The sequence below is a fragment of the Mytilus edulis genome, chromosome 4 (assembly GCF_963676685.1).
Source record: "Mytilus edulis chromosome 4, xbMytEdul2.2, whole genome shotgun sequence".
In the NCBI taxonomy this organism is placed as follows: domain Eukaryota; kingdom Metazoa; phylum Mollusca; class Bivalvia; order Mytilida; family Mytilidae; genus Mytilus; species Mytilus edulis.
This window is the reverse complement of record NC_092347.1, coordinates 79,423,026-79,450,053: the sequence shown is the minus strand read 5'-3', so window position 1 is coordinate 79,450,053 and position 27,028 is coordinate 79,423,026. Positions and strand designations below refer to the sequence as shown.

General features: G+C 30.0%; 1 protein-coding gene across 18 annotated transcripts in view; it reads left to right on the top strand.

Annotated features, from left to right (window-relative positions):
• Positions 1-27,028, top strand: part of LOC139520651 (complexin-like) — an 89,945-nt gene that overhangs the window by 39,336 nt on the left and 23,581 nt on the right. For 5 of the 18 annotated variants that reach the window (XM_071313485.1, XM_071313487.1, XM_071313488.1 and 2 more), the window contains 3 exons: positions 776-869; positions 20,786-20,894; positions 25,348-25,359. In XM_071313485.1, the coding sequence (XP_071169586.1) occupies positions 20,840-20,894; positions 25,348-25,359 (67 nt within the window). In that variant the 5' untranslated portion in view covers positions 776-869; positions 20,786-20,839. Of the gene's footprint in view, positions 1-775; positions 870-6,029; positions 6,546-14,220; positions 14,238-20,785; positions 20,895-25,347; positions 25,360-27,028 lie in introns of those variants that run through there. The other 13 variants (XM_071313486.1, XM_071313489.1, XM_071313493.1 and 10 more) reach the window with 6 other exon arrangements.

The window sequence follows — 27,028 nt, the reverse complement described above, 5'->3', positions numbered from 1 at the left end:
AGGAGAAAAATACCATTTATAACTTTCTTTTCAATGTTGAGTGCCAAATTCATGCTAAAGGTTTTTTGCTAAAACTCTTTTGGGTATCTGCGGAAATGTTTGGTTCTAGTTTGGATTCTAGTGTCTGTTGGAATTTGGTCTAGTAATAGTATTGCAATTACTCTGTGTACAACTTTACATGTTAAGTCTGGTTTTTAGATGTTGCTCTGCAAGTGTTGGGCATTCAAGTTTGTTTATAACTTGATTTACATAAGTAAATCATCATGGTATTTCCATAATTGGAAAGTAAAAATCAAAGACAATGGTCTGGAAAGCCCACTATATCACAAAGCAGAGTTTTATGACTTTTTTTTATATTCTTTAGATCTATTCTTGTTAGTTTATATTTATTTAGTTTCAAATTACAGAATTGATTTAGACATTTCAATCAGTGAGCTGTACATTTAGATTTTGTTAATTTGTGTTTTGTTATTTGTGACATTTATTGTTTTCTATTGTTAGAAAATAGAGCAGTACTTTATTGACATTTAAAAGCAATTTTAGTGGAACCTGACTGATTAAGAATCTCTTCCGCTTGTTTTTTTTCTTGAGTGCAAGTTGGGATTCCAGTTGTAAGCATTTTTCTGTAATGAACATAGGGTTGATAGCAAGTCATACTATCTGTTATTTGATTTGTATATGTTAATTTATATTTTTTACTTTATACCCAAATTTCTGAGGATACAATAATTAATATGTAAACCTCTTTTCATTTCATTTTGCATTTTATCTTCAGCTGCTTGAATACCTGGAAACTGAAATCATTTGTGTATAGGAGAAAATATCTGCTTAGAAGATTGATCAAAGTCCATTTCTTAGATTTGAAAGAGGTAAATTTTTGAAATTATGGTTTTAGCATCTGAATTTTTATGGCCCAGCTGTAGTGAAGGGGGCATTAAATTTTACCCTTGTTCGTCTGTATGTACGTTTATACATCCCAAAATTGGTTTCTGTTCTCTAACTTTAGTTTGCCTTAAACAATGAAACTTATACACAATGCTTATTACCAAAAAAACACAGATCAAGTTTGAATTTTGGTGGTGTCACTTTTACTTTTCTATTGTTATGCCCCTTTACAAATGGAAAAATTGCTGAATTTATTGTTTCTGTTCTCTAACTTTAGTTTGGCTCAACCAAATGTTATACACAAAGCTTATTACCAGGAAGCTCAGATCAAGTTCACATTTTGGTAGCATCTCATTTACTTTTCTTCAGTTATATCTATTTTAAATTTATATTATATGAAAGTGGGCTTTATCAGTGTCCCATGAACAGATCCCCCGTTTATTTTTAATTAATTAAAAGAGTTTACAATTTTCAACAAAATTGGATAACCTGTATATGGTTTGTTGTACATAGATTATTTTTATTAGTGATGCTTGATATGGTAGTCTTGAGGTAATTATTTTTATTACTGATGCTTGATATGGTAGTCTTGAGGTAATTATTTTATTACTGATGCTTGATATGGTAGTCTTGAGGTAATTATTTTTATTACTGATGCTTGATATGGTAGTCTTGAGGTAATTATTTTTATTACTGATACTTGATATGGTAGTCTTGAGGTAATTATTTTATTACTGATGCTTGATATGGTAGTCTTGAGGTAATTATTTTTATTACTGATGCTTGATATGGTAGTCTTGAGGTAATTATTTTATTACTGATGCTTGATATGGTAGTCTTGAGGTAATTATTTTTATTACTGATGCTTGATATGGTAGTCTTGAGGTAATTATTTTTATTACTGATGCTTGATATGGTAGTCTTGAGGTAATTATTTTTATTACTGATGCTTGATATGGTAGTCTTGAGGTAATTATTTTTATTACTGATGCTTGATATGGTAGTCTTGAGGTATTTATTTTATTACTGATGCTTGATATGGTAGTCTTGAGGTAATTATTTTATTACTGATGCTTGATATGGTAGTCTTGAGGTAATTATTTTAATTGTCATACAGGCATAGACTTATTTTATCTGATCCCAAATGACTTGACTAAATATGTTCATTATACTACTTTTTGCATATAAAACAAAATACCTTACACTATATAATTACAGTTATTTTTAATTATTCATTTATTTCCATTTAGGGCTTAATTTCAGTTAGATGATCATAGAACATTTATAAACATGAACATAGAACATTTATAAACATGCACATAGAACATTTATAAACATAATCATAGAACATGTATAAACATGAACATAGAACATTTATAAACAGGATCATAGAACATTTATAAATATAATCATAGAACATTATAAACATGAGCATAGAACATTTATAAACATGAGCAAAGAACCTTTTTGAAACATGAGCATATAATGTTATAAGCATTAGCATAGAACATTTATAAACATGAGCAAAGAACCTTTTTAAAACATGAGCATATAAAATTTATAAACATGAGCATAGAACATTTATAAACATGAACTAAGAACCTTTTTAAAACATGAGCATAGAACATTTATAAACATGAGCAAAGAACCTTTTTAAAACATGAGCATATAACATTTATAAACATGAGCATATAACATTTATAAACAGGATCATAGAACATTTATAAATATAATCATAGAACATTATAAACATGAGCATATAACATTAATAAACATGAGCATATAACATTAATAAACATGAGCAAAAAACCTTTTTGAAACATGAGCATAGAATGTTATAAGCATTAGCATAGAACATTTATAAACATGAGCAAAGAACCTTTTTAAAACATGAGCATATACAATTTATAAACATGAGCATAGAACCTTTATAAACATGAAGAAAGAACCTTTTTAAAACATGAGCATAGAATGTTATAAACATGAGCATAGAACATTTATAAACATGAGCAAAGAACCTTTTTAAAACATGAGCATATAACATTTATAAACATGAGCATAGAACATGTATAAACATGAGCAAAGAACCTTTTTAAAACATGAGCATATAACATTTATAAACATGAGCAAAGAACCTTTTTAAAACATGAGCATAGAATGTTATAAACATTAGCATAGAACATTTATAAACATGAGCAAAGAACCTTTTTTAAAACATGAGCATATAACATTTATAAACATGAGCATAGAACATTTATAAACATGAACAAAGAACCTTTTTAAAACATGAGCATATAACATTTATAAACATGAGCAAAGAACCTTTTTAAAACATGAGCATAGAATGTTATAAACATTACCATAGAACATTTATAAGCATGATCTTTAAACATTTATAAACATGATCATAGACCATTTATAAACCTGAGCATATAACATTTATAAATCTGAGCATAGAAAATTTATAACATGAGTATATAACATTTATAAACATGAGCATAGAGCATTTACAAACATGATCATAGAACATTAACAAAACATGATCATAGAACATTAACAAAACATGATCATAAAACATTTATTAAAATGAGCATAGAACTTTAACAAAACATGATCATAAAACATTTATAAACATAATCATAGAACATTATAAACATCATCACAGAACATTTACAAACATGATCATATAACATTAACACACATGATCATAGAACATTATTAACATCAGCATAGAACATTTACACACATGAGCATAGAACATTTATATGGGGACGAAGTCCCCAATAACAGTAGAAAATTCAATAAAAAAAAAAAATCGGGAAAATTTCCCGAATTTTTCATTGTACTAATGAACTCAAAATCGTTCAATTTTTTTTATGTCATGTTTTGAAATCCCGGCCCTGCGCAGAAATGTACAATGTACTTCCTTTTTCCGGTCTCGTTTGTATGAAACTTTGAGTAAAATATATATTTATCAGTCTAGTATAAAATAGGAAGGAATGCGCAATACCAATTTCATTTTTAATAATTCCTTGATATGAAAAAACGTTACCTGATGATAGCGTTTCTTTGTTTACATTGCATATGACGTCATAACTTAAATAACGTCACAACTAAAATCCCTAACAAAAGAACCAAAATCGGAAACGTTACGGTATTTCCGTTTCTTTTTCTTAACAAATATATAAATGTAAGTTACAAAAAAATAATTCATACAGACTTCGTCCCCATTTACAGGTAATGCCTGCCTCATATTAAACCTGAACATAGAACATTTACACACATGAGCATAAAACATTTACACACATGAACATAGAACATTATAAACATCAGCATAAAACATTTACATACATAAGCACAGAACATTTACAAAGCATGATCATAAAACATTTGATAACATGTGCACAGAATATTTACACACATGAGCATAGAACATTTATAAACATGATCATAAAACAGTTTTAAAAAAATCTAGATTCTTTATTTTTCAATAAGGTTGTCATGCAAATGATAGATTTTTTTGAGTTTCTTTGCCTCTGACAGTCTGTAATTTGTTTATATTAACCCTGATCTGTGGGTTTCATTCAGAGGAAGTAGTGTTAACATCATCAAGCTTAAAATTCTCTTTACTGACCCTCTTTAACTTGTAGTGATTTGTGAGCACTTGCTCAAAATTTAAGGTCTGACAGTGAAGTCAAGATAAAGAATTGCAGAATAAAGTGATTTTCCATTGCATTGGATTTTGTCATGTGCGAGTCGAGATTTGATGTTAAGAACTAGTTCATAATGTTCTGTCTGTTCCATTATCACAGAATATTTACTTTAAAGTTGAGTGTTCTTTCAGTACAGATTCTGTTGTTAATTTTCACTCTGATTAATAGAAAATTGTCATATAATAAATTAGAAATGTAGAATATCAGAAATTTATAATTATATCTAAGAATTTTCTGAAACAAACATTAGAAAGCCACAGTGAACTGTTGCCTTTTTACTATTAAATCAAGTTCAGTAAGACTTATTTACCTTTTAGTTTTATTAGCTTTTAAATAATTTTGTTTTCTTTTTTTCTTATTTTAAGCAAAATTTACATAAGAATTTATTATTGAATATTTGTATTGAAATTTGTACAAAAATGGTATATAAATATTTTGTTAAAAAGTGTTAAATGCTAATATATCATCACAATAAGATAACAAATATGTGCAGAATATGGAGAAAAGGAAAGGAAAATAAGCACCAAAAATAAACATTGAGTGTTTGTCACAAATCCCACCTGCCAGTACATTGTCTGATTTGACCATTAATAGCTCAGTAGGGTGATCCACATGAAGTTGGAATGCATTATCCTTCATTAGCACTCAAGATTAAATCCCTAAGATTCTTTTATACGTTTTTTAGGGTTTTTTTTCTGATTTTGCCAGTCATTATTAAATTTAACACCTTTGATTTTTATTCAATTTTCAATTTACATTTCTTTATTGAATCATGAATTATTTTCATTACTGTTTTCATGGAAATATTGTAAAATGTGATTAAAAATAATATTTAAATTTTATAATATATTTTTATTTAATGTATTTTTTGGGGAAATCTTTTAAAAATGCTAAAAATATTGATGACAGTGACCACATCACCAACAAACAATTAACTCCTCCAAAATATTTTTTTTACAAAGGCAAACATCACATGGCACAGGTCCAAAAAGTGGTTAGATTTAACCAGTTTTACTGCCAAATTTTCTCCTCTCATTTGCCAGAACATGCATGTAATACTTGCTGCTGAACATACAGCATCCATTAATCGATTAATCAAACTGTTTTGATGGTCTTTCTTTTCTTATGAAAGAATTTTATCTGAATAAGAAGAAGTAACAAAGGAAAAGAAAAAAAAATCAAATTGTTTTGTTTTTTGTGAATTTGTCTTTTTATTTGTGATAACTTGTGGTTGATTTATTTTTAGAACTAAGAAAATCTAATCTGTTTACCATAATTAGACTGTATACTTGAATGTGCTTCAAATGGATTGATTGCTTTATAGAAATATATTGATTAGTGTTTTGAATTATTAATTGTTTAAGCGCTGATCATGTGTCTGGAATATAGGGCGTTAATTATTCACAAATTCATTGCAATTGTAGTATTGTTAGTTATTGATTATTTTTAACTAGAATGAATATATCAAGTTTGTGATCAGTGGCATATAATGAATATATAGACGTAGCCAGTACAGTGTATGGAAAACTCAGGCTAATTTACCGTGCGGTTTTACACGTTTTTTACGTTAAGGAAATTGTGCTATTCTGACTGTCTCCGAGGATAGTGAGAGTCAGTATTGAAATTAAACTGTGTAAACAGCAGGGTTTTCCCATATTTCTGGACAGTTCTGATTAAAAAATATTGACGTTCAATTACTGAGGCATCCAACTTTGGATACATCAATATTATTGTCATGTGAAATCATTGCTATTAAAACCATGCTTGACTACTCTGCAAACAAAACAACACAGTACAGAATCAATGTTCTCCAAACTGTCAGTAATTCAGATATGTCATCTTGGAGATATTGGATTTATTTATAAGTATTGCATTTTACCAAATCAAATAACTTGTGGATTAACAGCGTAGTTTGAGTCTCTGATAACACCTTATTTTTGCCGATACGTAAGTGTCAATTTAGATTAATTTTCTTGACTGAACATTTTATCTGTAGAATATTGAACTGATTTTGTCGTTGTGGTGAAGTTATTATAGTAGAAAATTTGTTCTGATATCTTCTCTTTGCCTATGCCATTTGTTGTAAATCAGCTTTAACATTCTAGATTGCCAATATTTTCTGTAGATTGTATTATGTATGGTTGAATAATATTTATAAGGAGAAGGAAATTTTTGTAATAGAATAGAAATGGCATATTATTTTCAGCTTGAATTATGTCAATTTTCTTCTAAGAAATTTGCATATTAATCTCAACGTATGTTCTATAACTGTGTTTTTTTTAAAGACTGCATGTATCATGTAGCAAGGTCTTTTCAAACTTAATGAACTGAAAGGTCAAATTAAATTGAATATTTAAAAAAATTTGCACATGATACTTTTGTGTACTCTTTAAACAAAAAAGGGGTTTCTATATGAGATGAGCCTTGGCCCTTGTAATAATTTGTTTATATTACATGTATTAAGAACATAAAAATTAAAATTAGTGTTTTCTATAGCACATGTTATAATTCCAGAGAAAGAGAGTATAGTTATATGGACTTTTTCACTTTTTTTTGCATACATGTCAAGGAACATTGATTCAGATATATGTACTTATTTTTTTCATTTCCACTTTAAATTGTTGATGCATATATATAGAAAGTGTGATATGTGCAATAAATGTTCATGTTACTTTAGCTGTAAAGCAAGGTACTGAAGTACTGAACATCAGATGACTGTAAGTTCTTGTGGATGGTCACAAGCACTTGTCTCAGAAAAAAATCACATCTGTATACCTGAAAGTGAGGTTAATGAACAGATACATTTTTTTCGGAGACACGTTTGTGAGTGCATATAAACAGATAACAGGGAATTCAATTGTAATAACTATTATATTGTAGTGATACAAATCAGTATACTCTGGTTTGTTGTTATATATTATATTGATATTTGTATATTACTATTACATGTATATATGATTTTCATCCATTTGACTTGTAAAACATTCTATTCTACTATATTAATAACAGTGCAGTACAAGTGCATGTGGACACTCTTCTGTAATAATTTGATTTTTCTAATAGATTTGAGTAGGCATTCATGTTTTCCCACGAAACGTTCAATCTCCCATGCAGAGTTATCGTTCCTTGAGAGAGAGCAAAGACTGATAACTCTGCATGGGAGATTGCAAATGTTCTTGAGATATCCTTCCACGCGCTTTAAAGCACCTTTTCTGTACTTGTGCATAAATATAAAGATTTTTATTATAGCTGCGGAATCGTAGCTCTTATGTCCTTATCTTATTTTTTGCCTATTTGCGGACCATGATAAAGCAACATTAGGACCTAAGAGCTACGGTTCCACAGCTATTTTACTTATACATATACACATGTATTTATAACGACAAAACATTTTCATATTATTAATTTATGTTCTCAAAAAAATATTTTAGGAATATCCATTGAAAAAAATAATTTATAACAAGCTATAAGGAATGTTATTTTGCACTTGTTTATGTCCACATATTTATCATGTTTTTAAATTGGTTACAATTTCAACACGAAAGTTAAGTAATGGAAATCTAGTTGACAGCAATACCATGGAATTCCCTCACGGTCATCCGATGTAAAATGTAATTTGTACCAAAAGAATCAAGTATCTACTGATATATAACATAATACATTTACACTTATATTAAGTTTTCTTTTCTGAGTTAAATCGGTTTACTGAAGAACAAATCAGTGTAAATGAAATCATTGAACAATTGGTTTATAATTGGTGACATAATATCATAAGCATCGTGAAACATGAAATGTCAGGAATATGCATGAATCTGGAAGTCTTTAATATACAAAACACATATATTTGTGCACTTTATTTGTAGAGGGGGAAATTGTTCATTGAGTCTTCTTTTCCAACTGACACATGGTGTAGGTATGTTGCTACCTTTGAAATCGTTATGTTACAATCTAAAGTTTTTCTTGTATTATTGTACTTAAAGTTACTGCCTTATTGAGGTTAACCCTCAATCACAGTTCCTCTAATTTCTTCTTTTTTTTTAACCTATTTTCCCCTTTGAATTTTATGAGAGAATATACATAAGATGACAATCACATGTATACATATTTTCTTGCAGTCAGTGAAACTTATTTAAAATTATCAAGAGCTTTGTATAAAGATTATTTGGAAACGAAAACTGCTGAAGCAGAATCTTTAAATGTCAGACAAAGTCACCTTATCCATGCTGTTTTTTGCAAAACTAATTACAACCTCAAACAATTTTTGAAATAGCTTTTAGAACTTTGGATGACTAGACTAATTTCAAGATAATTGCAAAACAGATGAATGATTTCCTCTCTATAAATAGGTAGTTACAATTTAGTAATTGATGACCGACTGTGCAAGGGCTGTATAGACAGTCTAGGTCATTAAATACTTCCATATATATGTAATTGATGAGGTTGAATCCAAGATGGACAGTATGGTGTGACCATGACCCTTTGAAGATTCATAATTTCATCATTCAGAATCTACATTTAACTGACAGTTTTTAGGAACCTTTTTCATTGAATGAAAAAAAATCATAAATAGATGCATCAAAGTACACTTACAATGTAAATACCAGTTTCCTACTATTCCTATTACAGTTGCATGGAGGACATTTAATTGTTAAGCATGAGATACAAAGCAGGGTAATGACTTTCTATTAAAACCATAGAAAAGCCAAGTTTTCAGCTTGTTTTCTTCAGGATTTCTCTCAAGGTCAGGTTAGCAAATATATTGCTTAATTGATAGTTTATCAAGGCTTCTGAGACTAATCGTACGAGAATGATGTCTTTAAGAACTTAATCATGTGAAAATCATCAACATTAATTCACTTTTCTGCATGAAATTTAATTTGAATTGTTGATGGTGTTTAACTGATTGTGTATTAGTTGAAAAGGAGAAGGCACAATTTGTAGTCAATTGAACCTATAAAAGTCAAAAGTTTTTTTAAATTTCGGTGAAACCTTTAGAATTAGATTTCGAGTGTATGAAAAACATTGCATTTTTTGATATATGTCATATTTATAGGTTATATACTACCATGAGATTACCAGAAATTCAGTTAAATGACAAAATTTCACAAAATATTTACTTCTTTTATACTGAATTTTACTGTGCATATTGCTGTGTTTTTGTTTTTTCTACATTGGCTGGAGGTAAAGTGGAGGGTTGAGATCTCACAAAACATGTTTAACCTCGTTGCATTTATGCGCCTGTCCCACTGACAGAAGACTCTGGCCTTTGGTATTCTTTCAGATCTGCATACAGGAAGTTAATTTTGTGTAAAATACCAATTTATTGTTTGTCTGTGAATTTTATTGGAATAAATATAATTTACAAATTTTATCTTTTATAATTGTGTATAATTATAACAGGATTATACATTTATTCATAGTTTCTGTCACTCAGATCTGACAGATTATATCTTCATTTCTTGTGGTATTTATTATGAATAATCGTGGTAAGGAACTATTTCCCTCAGGAATAAGGTTTTACAGACTTGATGTTATATAATAAGTATCTTGTGTATTTGTATTCATAGAATTATTGACAAGCATTTAGTAGTTATATTGGGAGGAAGTCCCCTATTACGGTAGAAAAATCAATAAAAACAATTTGTTTTAAATTCGGGAAAATTTCCCGAATTTTTCAATATACTAATGAACTCAAAATTGTTAACTTTTTTTTTCAGACTTTTTGCAATCCCTGCATTTGAGCAGAAATCTACTTCCTTTTTCTGGTCTTGTATGCATGAGACTTTGAATAAAATATATATTTATCAGTATAGTAAAATAAAGGATTGGAACTCAATACCAATTCATTTTTAATAATTGTTTTATATGAAAAAAACGTTACCTGATGAAAGCGTTTCTTTTGTTTACATTGAATATGACGTCATAACTTAAATAACGTCACAACTAAATCCCTAACAACAGAACCAAAATCGGAAACGTTACAGTATTTCCGTTTCTTTTATCAACATGTTTGAATTTTAAAAAAAATAATTCATACAGACTTGTCTCCATTCACAGGTAATGCCTGCCTCATATTATTAAATATAGTGTTCTTGTGTTTTACAATAGCATCAAACTGGTTTGATATTGTCTAATTCAGTTGAAAACATTGTCTTCTATGTGATAACTATTATTCAAAAAGACAGGATCATTTTCAAAATCAGAATCTACTTTTTGTAGAAACAACATTAAGGATTTAGTTCATTCATTTTTTTTTAATTTCCTAAAAAAAACATTGTGTACATGTTTTTTTTTTGTGAGTTGTTGTATACATATTTCTTGGTATTTTTGTTTACAATTGTAATAAATTTTATAACATTGTTCATTTGTATTATTCATCATGATGGAATAAAAGGAGATTTGTTGTATATATATATCAATGAGACAGCAACAAATTGATTGGCACAACCGCTTACCAGCTTTACATCTGGAGGTATAAACTATAATGACATTGACAGCACTCACTTAGCTGAAGTTATATTAAATATAGTGTTCTTGTTTTTTATTGGTTTGATGTTGTCTAATTCAGTTAAAAACATTGCCTTCTCTTCAATAAGACAGGATCATTTCCAAAATCAGAATCTACTTTTCGTAGAAACAACATTAAGGATTAAGTTCATTGATTTTTTTAGCTCATCTGGCCCGAAGGTTGTTGTCGTCGTCCGTCGTCGTTAACTTTTACGAAAATCTTCCCCTCTGAAACTACTGGGCCAAATTAAACCAAGCTTATCCACAATCATTATTAGGGTATCTAGTTTAAAAAATGTGTCCAATGACCCAGCCAACCAACCAAGATGGCCACCATGGCTAAAAATAGAACATAGGGGTAAAATGTAGATTTTGGCTTATATCTCTGAAACCAAAGCTTTTAGAGCAAATCTGATTGAGTAAAATTGTTTATGAGGTCAAGATCTATCTGTTCTGAAATTTTCAGATGAATCATAGAACCAGTTGTTTGGTTGCTGCCCCTAAATTGGTAATTTTAAGGAAATTTTGCCGTTTTTATACGCCCGTCGTCTTTTAGACGGGGCGTATTATGGTATACCGTTGTCCGTCCGTCCGTCCGTCCGTCTGTCCGTCCGTCGTCCACACTTCGGACAATAACTCAAAAACACTTTCACCAATTTCCATGAAACTTAAGTGAATTGTTTATATCTATTGACGTAAGCTCCCTTTTGTTTTTTTTTAATTTCAGATTTTAAGTTTTGGATTTATGGGGCTTTATTCATAAAAAAGGGGGGATTTTCAACACTTCGGACAATAACTCAAAAAGGCTTTCACCAATGTCCATGAAATTTTGGTGAATTGTTTATATCTATTGATGTAAGCTCCCTTTCAATTTTTATAAATTTCAGATTTTAAGTTTTGGATTTATGGGGCTTTATTCATAAAAAGGGGGATTTTCAACACTTCGGACAATAACTCAAAAAGGCTTTCACCAATGTCCATGAAACTTTGGTGAATTGTTTATATCTATTGATGTAAGCTCCCTTTTAATTTTTATAAATTTCAGATTTTAAGTTTTGGATTTATGGGGCTTTATTCATAAAAAAAGGGGGATTTTCAACACTTCGGACAATAACTCAAAAAGGCTTTCACCAATGTCCATGAAACTTTGGTGAATTGTTTATATCTATTGATGTAAGCTCCCTTTCAATTTTTATAAATTTCAGATTTTACATTTCCGTGTTATGAATTTTTATGCTTAAAAAAGGGGGGATTTTCGAATTTTGGGACAATAACTAACACTTTCACAAAATTTTATGCAACTTTGATAAATTGTTTATATCTATTGACATAAGCTCCCTTTTCATTTCTATAAATTTTAGATTTTACGTTTTCTTAAGTAATAAATTTTTATACCTAAAAAAGGGGGATTTTATGAAACTGTGGTGAATATATTAATGTAACATCCCTTTTGATTTGTATATATATTTTTAGTTGATCATATAAATTCATTTAAAGCATAATAGACAAGTTAAAAGAGCAACGGGCGTATCATGCGCTAAAGCGCAGCCCTTTATTTGTTATTATCTTGAATATTATTATAGACAGAGATAAACTGTGAACAGCAATACTGTTTAGCAAAAGTAAGATCTACAAAAATGTCAGCATGACCAAAATGGCTATTGCCCTTTATAGTCAATTTTTAACAATTTTCATTAATTTGGTAAATTTTTGTAAATTTTTACAAAATATTTTCTTCTCTAACAAAAGGGCCAAATTTATTAAAGATAGAGAAAATTGTAAGTAGCAAGAAAGTTCAGTAAAGTAAGATCTACAAACACATCACCATCACCAAAACACAATATTGTCATGAATCCATCTGTGTAATTTGTTTAATATGAACATAGACCAAGGTGAGCGACACAGACTCTTAAGAGCCTCTAGTTCTTAAGGTCATAGTTAGACACATTATTTGAATCTGAGCTAACCATACTGTCTTCTTGTACTCCTAAATACCATGTCAATAGCAAGGAAGTAGCAAACACTATCGAGCTGGAACTCATTATCCTAAATTCCCAACACACATGACAGATAATGAGTTCCTAAATTCCCAATGCACATGACAAACAAGTTATCTGCTGTCACTATTATGCAACACAAAGTTTAAGGATAAAGCTAAAATTTATTCGTTATTTTGATGATGGACTTGGATATAATTTAGTTTTGTTGAAGTTCGAACATGTATGAGGAAATATTGAAATTAAAATCATTTACCTTAAAGAGTTAATAAACCTTCAAAAATAGGTCAACTTAATCACATTTCATTCAAACATTTTCTCCATGTATTTTTCCTTTTATTCCATCAGTTTTATTTGTAGGGATGAAACTTTTTAAGTAAGATTGATTTTAAGATTGACACTGAGTAATTAATTGATAGCTTAAAAACAAATTTAAGCTCCTCACAGAGTCATTTATTACTTGATAAAGGGCTTGTAATAATTATAAGCTGATTCTGAGAAGGACATTTGTCACAAAGAAATTTCTAAGCTGTATTTGTAGATTATATCTGTTTTTTTCACCTTTATTTTTGAATCAATGGATCACATGTAAACAGCTTCTTTTTTCAGATGTAAGATCCATATTTGATTGTAAAATTTATTGTAATTGAAATGTTTGAATCAGTTTCATTGTGTAATTTTCAGTTACATTATGTCGACAGCTGTTGGCCATGCTAATTATAAGAACCCACACGTAACAAGACTTGCAGTGGTAATGCATATGTGAGTTAGGAGGAAAATATTCATCAGGAACCTAATTATATTAGTATTGACTATTAGTCTTTAGGGAATTCCAAACATAGAAAAATTAACCTACGTCCTTTTTTCCATGTGATCAATAGGTCATAACTTTTTAATTAGTTTCAATGGAAATAGAAAAACCGCAAGTTAAAAAGGGAGAGAAGACAGCATGGGGGAAATTAACTATGCTCGTATAAGTTTTATCGTCTAGGCATTTATGAACGATATATGGAACCCACAGAATGTCATCATCTTTATAACTCTGATTTGCATACACCAAACTCCTCTGTATTTAACATGCTATCTTATGATTTGTTATCTGAAGTAGTACATTCAGTTGTCAGACTATTGTCAGGTAAGAGATATCTAAGGATATTATTGTTGACTGGAAAAACAAAATATATCATATTTTCCTAAATATTATATTACATGTTATAACGATTGCAATGCAAACTTTTTAGATATGATATTGACATTTTAATCAATAAAGCCTTATGAATGTAACAAATGTGATTATTTGAAGAAGGGAGAAAAGAAAATAATGTGTCATTTAATGTGTAATGGTTTCTTATGTTGATTGTAGCTTCAGTTAAAGTGTTCATCAGCTTTGAGTCAAATTATTGCTGTCTGCAACTGCATATATTTTTATTGTGGTTTTACATTAACTGTCAACCTGGGAACAGTATGTCAATATATATGTTCCTGCTGTAAACCAATTAATATTTTTCAGATTTTTTTCTTGTTTATTCCTTTCTGGACAATTTTTTGCAGTACATGTAGTTGAATTTTCAGAATTTTCTAATAGATATAAGAAGATGTGTATAGTGAGACAACTCTCCATCCAAGTCACAATTTATTAGAGTTAACCATTATAGGTCAACACGGAGCCTTGGCTCAAACCAAACAGCAAGCTATAAAGGGCTTTGTTTATGCATTTATTTTGGAGTAGATCCATATTTGACATTATTGTAATGATTTATATTGACTTTAAAGTTTTAAAATTTAGATATAAGTATTGATTTAACAGAATTGTAGTATCAACAACTTTTTGTTTAACACTTACAACATTTAAATATCTGTGATGTATTTGTTTATGAAACAGATTTGTAAGAATAATAAGATAAGTATAATAACTTCTGATAAATAATGTAAACATTACTTTGAAATATCAAACGTAATGGTGATTCCCCTTCCCTATTAGAGTACTCCTTTAGCACATTTGGTAGAGCAATGACTTACTCTGCCATGTTGAAATCCCAGCTGGGAAGGCAAATGAAGTTTCCCAATTACATATGTAATAGATATTCAGTTGAGAGTTGCTGAACTTTTTTTTATTGTTAATATTTTGGTTGTTTAAGAAATAATTCATGGGGGCTTGAATATATCGTGATTTTACCACGGGTTGGCCCTTTATGACAAATATTTTACCCCTGAGCGATAGCGAGGGGTAAAATATCGGCATAAAGGGACAACCCGTGGTAAAATCTAGATATATTCAAGCCCCCATGAATTATTTCGATTCTGATAGGACACATACGGCAATTCTTTTGGATCGAAGCGCTCTAGGTGTAGGCAAATATTTGCCGTTCCCATAAATAAACGCACTAATAAACTAGCGTAAAAGAACGGAGCAAACTGCATTAGTGACATGCTTAAACTATTTAAAATAATGTATTTAGACAGTTTTGGATGAATTTGAATGATAATTTATTTATATGTCTTATATGATGTACAATAGAGGGCTTTTGTCACATTTTAGCATCATTTGTTTATGTTTCCTTGTGATGATTTTCGGATTCACAAGCGTGTATTTTCCCGTAAAATGCTTACATTCTAACGTCATTGTTCTATGACGTCGGGTATCTCATTCATAAAAAAGCATATGACGTGGGAGTACAATCGGAACAGCACTGGCAATATATTCATATTTTACCACGGGTGTGTACTCAAAGCGTTTGAAGGACGTCATGTTAGAATGTATCATTTATTTAGCTACAAGTTCCTAAGTGTAAAATATTTTCATCATGTTGCAAAAACTAATTGCTCCTACTTTTAGATTTACTGCTGATTCATTTATTTTCATGGGTACCAATTTTTCATGGTTTGAACAAAACTTACACTTTTGTGGACATTTAATTTTGTGGTTCTGCCAAAGTCTGCATACAAACATAAGGAAAATTTGTGATTCGTTGAACATTTAAATTCATGGTTCACCTGTACCCACGAATTCCATGTTTGGTATCCAATTAAAGAAATGATGAATCCATAGTAAACTTCAACTCACATGTGATGAAATTTCAACTGAGATTAAGTTTTTTGGGGACAATTACTGGGTTGTCTAGTAATCACAAATTAAAGTCTCACTTATTCATTTACTGTACCTCTTAAAGTATAATTTTTAATAAAAACAAGAAAATAAATAGGTTATGAAGACCTTATTAAAATAAGATTTTCAATCGTACTTTTCAATACAAAATTATCTTTTAAAGAAAGGAATGGCACTATAAGCTTTCATTAAAAATATTTATAAGTTCTTAGATTTAAATTGATCTTTTAGGATTTTTACAGGGGTTAGAATATATATTTTATGATAGCATTAGAAGAAGCATAAATGATATTTTTTTGGCCACTGCCGTAACATTAGACTATAAAAGCAAGGTATGTTGAAATTTATTAACATTGTATGTGAAAAATATCTTCTTATTTGTAAAAAATACTTTAACAATTAACAATAAGATTACTAGTTACTGTTTTCTTGATATTTTAGGGTTGTTGTTTTTAAATTTGAATGCACAAACTTATATCCTGATTCCTGAGGGTTAAATTCGCATATAAACTCATTTTGATAATTTTGATTTTTGAAACAATTTGCATTGGAGATCATTTTTTTTACACATTTGATGTGAAACAAGTGAAAATAACCCCATTACAAAAATTTTCTAAGCAAGGACTTGAATACATTGACAGTAGTGACCTTGTAATTTGTTTGTGAATACACCAGTACCTTGGAATTGATGACCTTGTAATTTATTTGTAATAGCAACAATACATTTATCTTGTAATTTGTTTGTAATGACACATTTTTTTTGCTTTATCATGATGATATGCTACTATAGAAGTCAATTGGTAAAAACATTCATTGTTTATGACTGCTACTATATTAGATTCATCATGAAGGTATAAACATTCTTTTTCTCATTTGATCAATTGACTGTTCAGTGGTAATTTTTGGATCTGGATTACCAGACCACCATGCATGTTGTCAAAAAGTATTTTTTTAAATGCAAAAACTGAACATAGAATTGAAAATGAGAAATAAGGATTCCAATCAAGACATTATTTATAATATATTGTTATAAAAATTCCTTGTTGATAAATTGAAATTGAAAAATTACTAAGAAACTAAGGTTTCAACTCCCTCAGGCAAAATTGATTTTAGAGAAATCTGACTATTCTTTTTAGGTTGTCTGGCTCCTAACATTTCTGCGTATTTATACATCCTTGGCTTTCAAAGGAGTAGGTCCAGTAAGACCCCTTTTTGGCCTCAAAATATAGCAGTTTTACAAAATTGTTAAAATGTACTTTTACTTATTTATTGGAAAGTAGAATGTTTCAGCTATATAAATATGGGCTGTTTTTGACAATACAATGCACATATATCGGGTACTAGCACCATTAAGTCATGCTAAATTACTGACTTCTTCAAAATTCTAGCATTTTAGTTAAATTCTAGACGGTTTTCGTGTCAAACAAAAGTGGCCGCATTCGTGTTCATCCTTAATATTGAAATGTAAGTTGTATTTGATGATAATACATAACATTTATAAAGGTTGAGGATGAACACGGATGTGGCCACTTTCATTTTTGACAAAAACAATCTGAAAAATTACATTTTTCGGCATATTTGGTAGATTTTTCATATTTGAGCTTGAATCGGATCGTTTTTAATGACTAAATCAGTTAAAATCTTTTACTTAAACTAATTGAATCAAATGAAATAAAAACTTAAGTGTTTAAAAAGTGGTCAAAATCTTTCGACAGATGAACCTGAAATATGAGGCTAAATCGGTCACTACCGGACCTACTCCTTTTGGGGTTAAGCGTTCCTAATGGAAATCATTCAGAAAAGTGCTTATGATGCACAAATGTTTTACTTGTTATTTTCATTGCAACAGTACTTAGTTAGTTAAACTTATTACTATATGTCCTTTATTGTTTCAATTGATTTTCTATGAAATATAGATATGTATATTATAAGTCTTTCTGAAAAAGTATTTGTCTCAATTGTACAGAAATGATTAATTTTCTTTCAGTAGAGACTTTACAATCAAATTGATCATTAATAACTTATAAGAAATGTCCACTCTCAAACTATTACTTAAATGGGATCCAAGAAATTTTCACTTGGTCTTTATTGACTGGTCATGCAGGTATGAATTTTGTAGTCCATCAAGGTCCTTAATGTGACTGGTCTTGGAATCAAACACTTAACTTTCCAATTACCCTGAGACTACGGAGCTATGGAAGCACTTATTATATGAAGACACTCTGAGTATATAGTTATTGCATATTGTTGTTTTGGATCAGTTATTTGATAGAAGACATTAAGACAGTTATTTTTATTATTTACTTTGATGTACGGTAACATGTTTTATTGAGTTCTCTGAACCCAAAGGTTAAAAGTTTAAAGTTTTAAAAGAAACTAGTAATCAGTGAAAAAATGCAATGATTCAAAAAAGGACTATAAACAGTCATATTTTTTTTTAATTCAGTAACAAGTAAGCTTTTATTTTTCTACACGTAACTTTTTTGTTAGACAGTTGGATATGTTAGATTATTGATGTTATATTAATGGCTTACATGTGATCAATATGTAGAAATAATATTAATATTTACATTTTTCTTGTTGAATCAGTGAGATTTGATGTTATGATGTTATTGTTATAAAAATCAATATATCTACTAGTGTCCAGTAAATCCAGAATGAAGGTTAAATAATAATACACTGAGGTACAATTTTGCCTTGTTTTTGACATTACATGTTCAAATGTTATGATTACGTCAGTATTTACTATGACTTATTGCTATTGCTTATTGTTACCACACATTGTGTAATGTGTAATCCTTAGGTAGTACCTAGTAATTCTTTATTCATGCAGTTTTATCCCACAAACATGCAAAGTCATTCACTAGTAATATTGCTGTTAGATCAACAGAGGCTCTTGGGAATGCTGGTTTTTGCAGACAATGTTTGAAAATAAACACATGACAACATTTCTTTCAGGAATAATTATATAGTTTACTTGTCACAATTGTAACATAAAGTACAGCTTTAATTTACAAAGTCATCAGTTGACAAAGCAGGCAATCAATTTGATATAGACATGAGCATATGATGAATATCTGTTTGTCCTTCCTGCTGAAGGTGAGGCTAAAGTCTTTTATTTTTGGCATTAATAATAGCATTAAAATATAAAAATTCCATATAAGATTACTATAGGATTGCGAATTAAAAGTCCAAAATGAAGTGACTGTAAGCAATTATGGGCAACCATACAGCCTTCAGCAATGAGAAAAATCCATACCATATGATGGTATTTGAATATTAACAAAACATTACTAAATTATTTCATTCTTTGTCATAATGTAGTTTATATAATGCTATTTTCAAGAATTTGGTAAACATTAAATCGGAAAATTTCAATGAAAAAGATTTACAAATGAATTGTCTTCCTGCATCAAAATAGCCTCATCTCATCAAAACTCTGAACCAATTGTTTTTCTCTTAAATCTCTGTCCATTAGTCCATGTGACATGATAATTATGTTCAGTAAGAAAAATATATCCTCCCTCCCCTAGGCTGGTAGATGCTGCTTATTTGTACTGTATGCATATTTTTAATTTAGTGGTCATCATTTGAAAAATTTGATACCATGCAAAATATTTTGTTTATGATTATTATCTGACTTGATTGTAATAGAACACGATTTAGCTCTGAAAAGGAAGTCAACAGAAGGGAGTTAATCCCTATAATGAGAATTGGAAATAGAGCGCCTTAGAACTTATTGATACATTTTATCAGTATAATAGGTCATTAATATTTAAATAGCTATCAGTGATTATTTATGAATAAAATATTAATTGCTTATTGACTTTTTTTATTAGAAAATTGATTGACTTTCTCCAATATTACACCTGTCTATCTCATTTATTGGTTTGTTTGTACTTAATTGATCAGTATCATCAGCTTTTTAATAGTAAGTGTGCTTTTTATTTGTATTAATTTTATCATGCATATGTATGTTTTATATGCGAGTTTCTTTGTATTCATTTTATCATGCATATGTATGTTTTATATGTGAGTTTCTATGTAGAAAATATAGTTATGTACATCAAGTTATTGTAACTAGATTTTTCTTATTTTTTTTTTGTTTTGTTGATGCCTCCACTGCACTAAATTTGAAGTTTATGTAAGCATTGTGTCTAATTTTTTTTAAATGGAATAGAAAACTTCACACAAACTTGGCAAGCAAACACAACAAAATTGTGTTGAACAAACTAATGTAGAAGAGCTCTAATGTATGTATAAGTTGTGATTGCTTTATGAGCCAGTATTTATAATATAACATATAGGTATATGTGTCCTTATAGCACCATGTCCACTATCACACAGTCCTATTTGTGATACATGACAGATAGATGCACAGATGGGAAAATATAATGCACTATGGTGTCCATAAGAGGTCATGAAAAGGTATTTGGGAAATATAGCAGAAAAGATGTGCCTTTTAGTTGAAAATAAAGGCAAAAACATGTGGTCATTGTCAAAGCACTTTATAATGTTTAGAAATAAAGGCTTCCATCAAACTTTCAGTAAAATGATTTTTTTAATATTTTTTTTAGATATTGATATGTAAAGCAGAATATATCCACTGTTGACCATCAAATACAGGAAACATGGCAGCTTTCATTGCCAAGCAGATGGTTGGCAATCAACTGAAATCTGTTAAAGGTAAAATCTTACTAGATGCTTATTGCAAAATAGCAACAACACAATTCTTATTAATGTGACTTACGATGGATTCGTTATGATTTAGTATACATTTTATATAGGTTTGTATGCAGCCTTTGTCAAAACCACAAAATGAAATATCCACAAAATACAATCTTTCCTCTTTCCACAAAGAAATGGTACCCTTACAAATAAATGAATCCATAGCATGCTACAAACAGTTAGGCATAGTTAAAGCATTTACATTTGATCTATTTCCTTCTTGGCCACAGAGTTTTTACAAATGACTTATTTAAAGTACTGCTTAACAAATCCTTAATCAAATAAGAGATCTTCCATCCATTGAATTTGTACAATATTTATTGGAAATTGTATTGACCAAAATTATATATGATAATTTGAATGTCTTTGAAGAACTGTATGGTGAATCATGCATTTCAGCTATCTTTGTAATGCCTTCTGACTTTCTTATTTGTTTTTGTTTATTGGTAATTTAGCGGTAAGGTCACATGTCAGTAAATATTAAAACAAGGAGTTATTTAAATTGGTATAATTTTGAATGCTAGAATATTGATAAAAAATGTTAGATGAAAACTAACCCAACTAAAGAGGGCTAGCCATGCATGCATGCATGGCTAAAAGGGGGGGGGGGGGGGGGGGGGTTAGTTAATTCATAATTTAAGTATCAGTGAAAGTCAATATAACAGTAGCCATGCACACATCGCTAACCATATATAGTTGGGTTAGTTTTCATTATACATTTTTTTTTAATTTTCTAGAATTCAAAATTATTCTAGATTCAAATAATTCCTTGTTTTAAGTAGTTCTAAGGAACTTAAGGATCTTGCAACAAGTGGTGAGCTTTTAAGCTTATGTGCCATCATTCATTTGTCATTCTTTGTCATACAGAGATTGATTCTATCTATTCCTTCAGTATGAAATTGATATTTGATTTTTGTTAGTCCTTGGACATATGTGACCTTATGTTGTTAGTCCTTGGACATATGTGACCTTATGTTGTTAGTCCTTGGACAAATGTGACCTTATGTTGTTAGTCCTTGGACATATGTGACCTTATGATCCTCTTCTGTCCTTTAAAGGTTATTAAAATTTTGAATAAATGTTTGCAATGACTTGATTGTACAGATTTTCTGCCTTCTCTAACAAAGCTTTCCTGATACAGCAAGATAATTGTAGAATTGTAGAATCAATAACTTTTGTTTTTCTGATTACAACTGTTGTACGAAATAAATGGAATTCAATGCTGTTTGGATACAATGGGCCTAATGTTTAGTTTTTTGTCAAAGCCATACTGCATTGAAATTCCATATATAAAGCATAATTAAAGAGGAGTTTGAAGCTCGCAAGTTCACTTATCCCATGATGAATAGAGACGATACCAGCCATTCAGATACATGACGCCTGAATATAATGACTGATTCTATTTGTAATTCACATTGCCATGGCCAGTTAATTGGTTCAGTATGATTAAATGACAAAGTTAGGATATTGCTGTCCATTTCAAATATTGTTGACTATTCCCAAAAGACCTGTTTTATATTGTCCAACTTTATTTGTATTCTGTGAAAAGTGTATCTCATGTTGATCTTTTGTATTGCCTTGAATTGGAATAATAGATAAGACAGATTTTTCTGACTTTCCTTGTCCTTTAAGCTCACCTGGCCCGAACATCTTATTTAGGAAAATTTGTGTAAAACATTTTTCAATATACCTTATTAGATTCAACATTCATATATTATCATTGAATTATCTCTCTTATTTTCTTTCCTGTTAGATTTTTTTTCTTAGTAACACCTTTGAAGTTCCAGCTGAAATCTCACACTGAAACAGAAATCAATTTTACTTGTCAATGAAAAGAACATGTTGTAACAGATGTTATTAACCAGTAACATTGATCATTGTTATTGTAAACATGTTGCAAATACATATTTACATCCGATGACCATGAGGGCATTCCCATGTATTGCTTTTGCCTAGATTTCCATTGTGTAACATTCGTTTTGGGTTATTAACCGATCATTAAACATGATAACTAAAAAGATATTAACAAGTGCAAAATAGTATTCCTTGTCAAATAGGCAGATCCAAGCTCCCCAAGGCCCCCCACAATTTCATAAAAAAATTTGGTTTTCTGAGGGTTGATTATATATCACTAAAGCATGGCTGGAGCTCCTCTCCCTCTTTTAGGTCAGTCAGTGGCCCCCCTTATGAAAAGTTCTGGATCCGCCACTGTATCATTTGTTATACATACATCTCTTCAATGAATACTGACAAAACATTTTCATATTATAAATTTTTGTTCTAAACAAAAATATTTTTATCAGTATTCATTGAAGAGATGTATGTATAACAAATGATATATATATATATATACAAGTAAAAAATCATTGATAATATCTATGCACATGTACCGTACTGTATGAAGTCAGCCTCATTATAGTAAAGAAAGAGTTGGCAAAAAGAGGGCACAATTCATTCCCATTGGAATGCCGATAGTCTGTTGAAAAACATGTCCTCAGAAGGAAATAGTAATAGTTATTATAGTGAGATTGAATTTCCTGTCATTTATTGATCATACAAGCACAAACTTGTCTCAGAAAAAAAAATCTCTGTACATTAACCTCAGTTTCAGGTATAGAGGTGTGATTTTTTTTCTGTGACAAGTGCTTTTGACCATCCACAAGAACTTGCGGTCATCTGATATTCAGTACTTCAGTGCTTTGATTCTCTTCTCTCTTTTTTTTTAAAATTTATTTTCTCTTTCAATAAACATGCATCAAATATTATAGAAGGCTGTTTATATATATGTTTTAAAATGTTGGTTAAGGTGTGAATGATTGTAGCTTACATGTGTCATGGTGGTTAATTTCTTTTTATTATTATCACCATGACTGTCATTACTAACCATGTTTACAAGGTTGTATTATTAACATGTGTTATCTAGATCACTACTTACACTTCAATATTAATGTTGATCAAACATTTCAGAAGTGTAATCATGATTAAACATTTCAGAAGTGTAATCATGATTAAACATTTCATATGTGTGATCATGATTAAACATTTATACATGTTATGATTAAACATTTCATACATGTTATGATTAAAAATATAAAACAACACGTTTGATAATTCATTGCGTCCGAAGCGCTTTTCTGGATTTACCTTCATCAGGAACGCTCAAAGCCAAACATTTGAAATCCGAAGATGTATAAGTACCGAAAATCGTTGAAGAGCTATATGTTAAAAATACCTAAAATAAATAGCCAAATTCATCTAAAGCCAACTTTGCCTGAGGGAGTTGAAACCTTAGTTTCATAATAATTTCAAAATTTATAAACGGACAATTTTAGTAAAGTTTGTTTAATCATGTCAGTACCGAAGCACTGACTACTGAGCTGATGATACCCTCGGGGACTGATAGTCCACCAGCAGAGGTATCGACCCAGTGATGTAAAAATATAAAACAACACGTTTGATAATTCATTGCGTCAGAAGCGCTTTTCTGGATTTACCTTCATCAGGAACGCTCAAAGCCAAACATTAAACATTTCATACATCGAATCATGGTTAACCATTTCATACATGTAATCATGATTATACATTTCATACTTTAATCATGATTAACCTTTTCATACAACACTCACGCGCGCGGCCGTGTAGTGTAATCGTTTTCCCATACTTCTAGGTGTATTCTAATGAATCCTTTTGAACCCTGGTGCTGTGCCTACATTATGCTTTAAGAAACCTGGATTTATGTTTTTATATTTTTGAATGGCTGTCATACAGACATCACCTGATTTGACTAAGTTCATTATTTTTAACATTGTTCAATGTTTCATAGTAGATATTCGTGAGTATGTCCATGTGTTCTTTACATGAGTAAAATTGATTGTTGACCTTTAGATTACTAACACACTTGTTCAATGTGTAGACTTTTGTTAGAAAAGGTCTATTTCTTAGTAAATGTATACAAACTCCATCATTGGGTTTGAACATTCTAGATAAAGGACTGTCTAGAAAATGCTTCATTCCTTCGTATCAAAACTACAAAGTTTTGTTTATGATATCATATAGAGAAAGCTGAAAGGTCACTAATTGAAATCCAGGTTTTATAACAATTTCTGTTTTTCAATTGCCATATGTGACAAATCAAATATCTTGTGTCATAATTGATTAAACAGTGTACATGTTGGATTTACGACTGGAAATATTGATATAGGGAAAATGAGGGTGAAAAAAAACAGTATGTCCACGCTTTATTGTCTTGAAATATGGTATCAAGAAAAAATTAAGATATATTGAATGTATAAACTGAATTTTATCATGTATACACATACTGTGTAAATATATTATTTTCTTAAAATTTTTACCATATGATTAAATGTATGAGAGCTCTAAATTTGAAATTTAATTTATTCAAACAATGCAGCTGCAACAGGCGGTAAGTTCGTATATACATTTTGTAATAATTGAATTAATGATAAAAATGAAGATCATCATAAAAGCAAATTAATGTAATGAACTTTGTTAGTGTTGTTTGTGTTTAAGTTTTAGTTCTTTTATATGTTTTGGAGTTAGGTTTGACATCCATTTTCATTGAACTTGTACACATTTTGTTTAGGGGCCAGCTGAAGCTGACCTGTGGGTGCAAGATTTTCTTGCTGTATTGAAGACCCATTGGTGGTCTTCGGCTGTTTTCTGCTCTTTGGTTGGTTGTTGTCTCTTTGACACATTCCCCATTTCAATTTTATTTATGTAGTGTCTTCTTTATATTGAAATATTATATGTACAGAGTAAAGGATTATATATGTGATCTTTCAAATATCAAATGTATAGAGTTCAGGATAATATATATGTGATCTTTCAAATATAAAATGTATAGAGTTTAGGATTATGTAAGTGATTTTTCAAAAATTGAATCATAAGATTTCAGAATTCCAAAGCATGGACATGCCACCTTATTCAGTTTAAAATGAACAAAATGTTTTATCTGACGAGACAAGATATATTGAAGTAGTATAAAGCTTTGAAAAATTGAAATTACAGATATATTGTAACATGTGTAAGATATATTGTTTAGTTTTATTTATTTGAAACTGGTTCTTCTTAAGTAATTATACCCCCGCTTTAAAAAAGGGGGGGTATACTGTTTTACCTCTGTCTGTCAGTCCGTCCGTCCATCAGTCCGTCCATCAGTCCGTCCGTCAGTCAGTCCGTCCCATGAAACTTTCGTCACATTTTTCTCAGGAACTACACATCCACCCTTTCTGTAATTTGGTATCAACATTTATATATGTCAGCCACACCGTGTGATGCGTTTTCAGATTCATCACTTGACAACTTCCTGTTTACCGAACACTTGTCTGATTTTACACATGATAGCCAAGTTGAAAATTTTCGTCACATTTTTCTCAGGAACTACAATACAAGGATTTCTGAAATTTGGTTTCAGGATTTATATAAGTCAGCTATACCGTGTGATGCGTTTTCAGATTCATCACTCGACAACTTCCTGTTTACTGAACACTTGCATATTTTTACACTATTAATATTATCCACTTGCGGCGGGGGTATCATCAGTGAGCAGTAGCTCGCAGTTTCACTTGTTTAATTTTTCTTTTACACTGGAGATGCTGATCTATTGAGCATTCCCCAAATCTCCTTTTATGTACTACTTTTAGGATTAATTTATTGCTGAATGATTATGAATTGCATCAAAGCAACAAAATCTAACTTTACATTTTACTGAATTTATGATACTTCCTATACACATTATTGGTGTTTTCATTATGTAATGAAATTGTTATTTCTTTATGTTTCTAATTTGCTGCAATATCAATTGTGATCAAGAATAATAATTAGAAACTGGTAAGTCATATTAGGTCAAGACATTTTAGCATGAAAAATAGCTTAAGTTAGAAATACATCTTTATTTGTGGTGTTTTTTGGGGATTTTGGTGCATACCTACTTATTGTTGTTCACATTTTCAATTATGATATAAATGGAATTGGAACATGCTGTCGGCTATTCCCATCAATATATTATGATTTTCCAGCCAATTCCCAATGCAGTGCATATCAAGTAAAACACTCGATACAAACAAACCCCC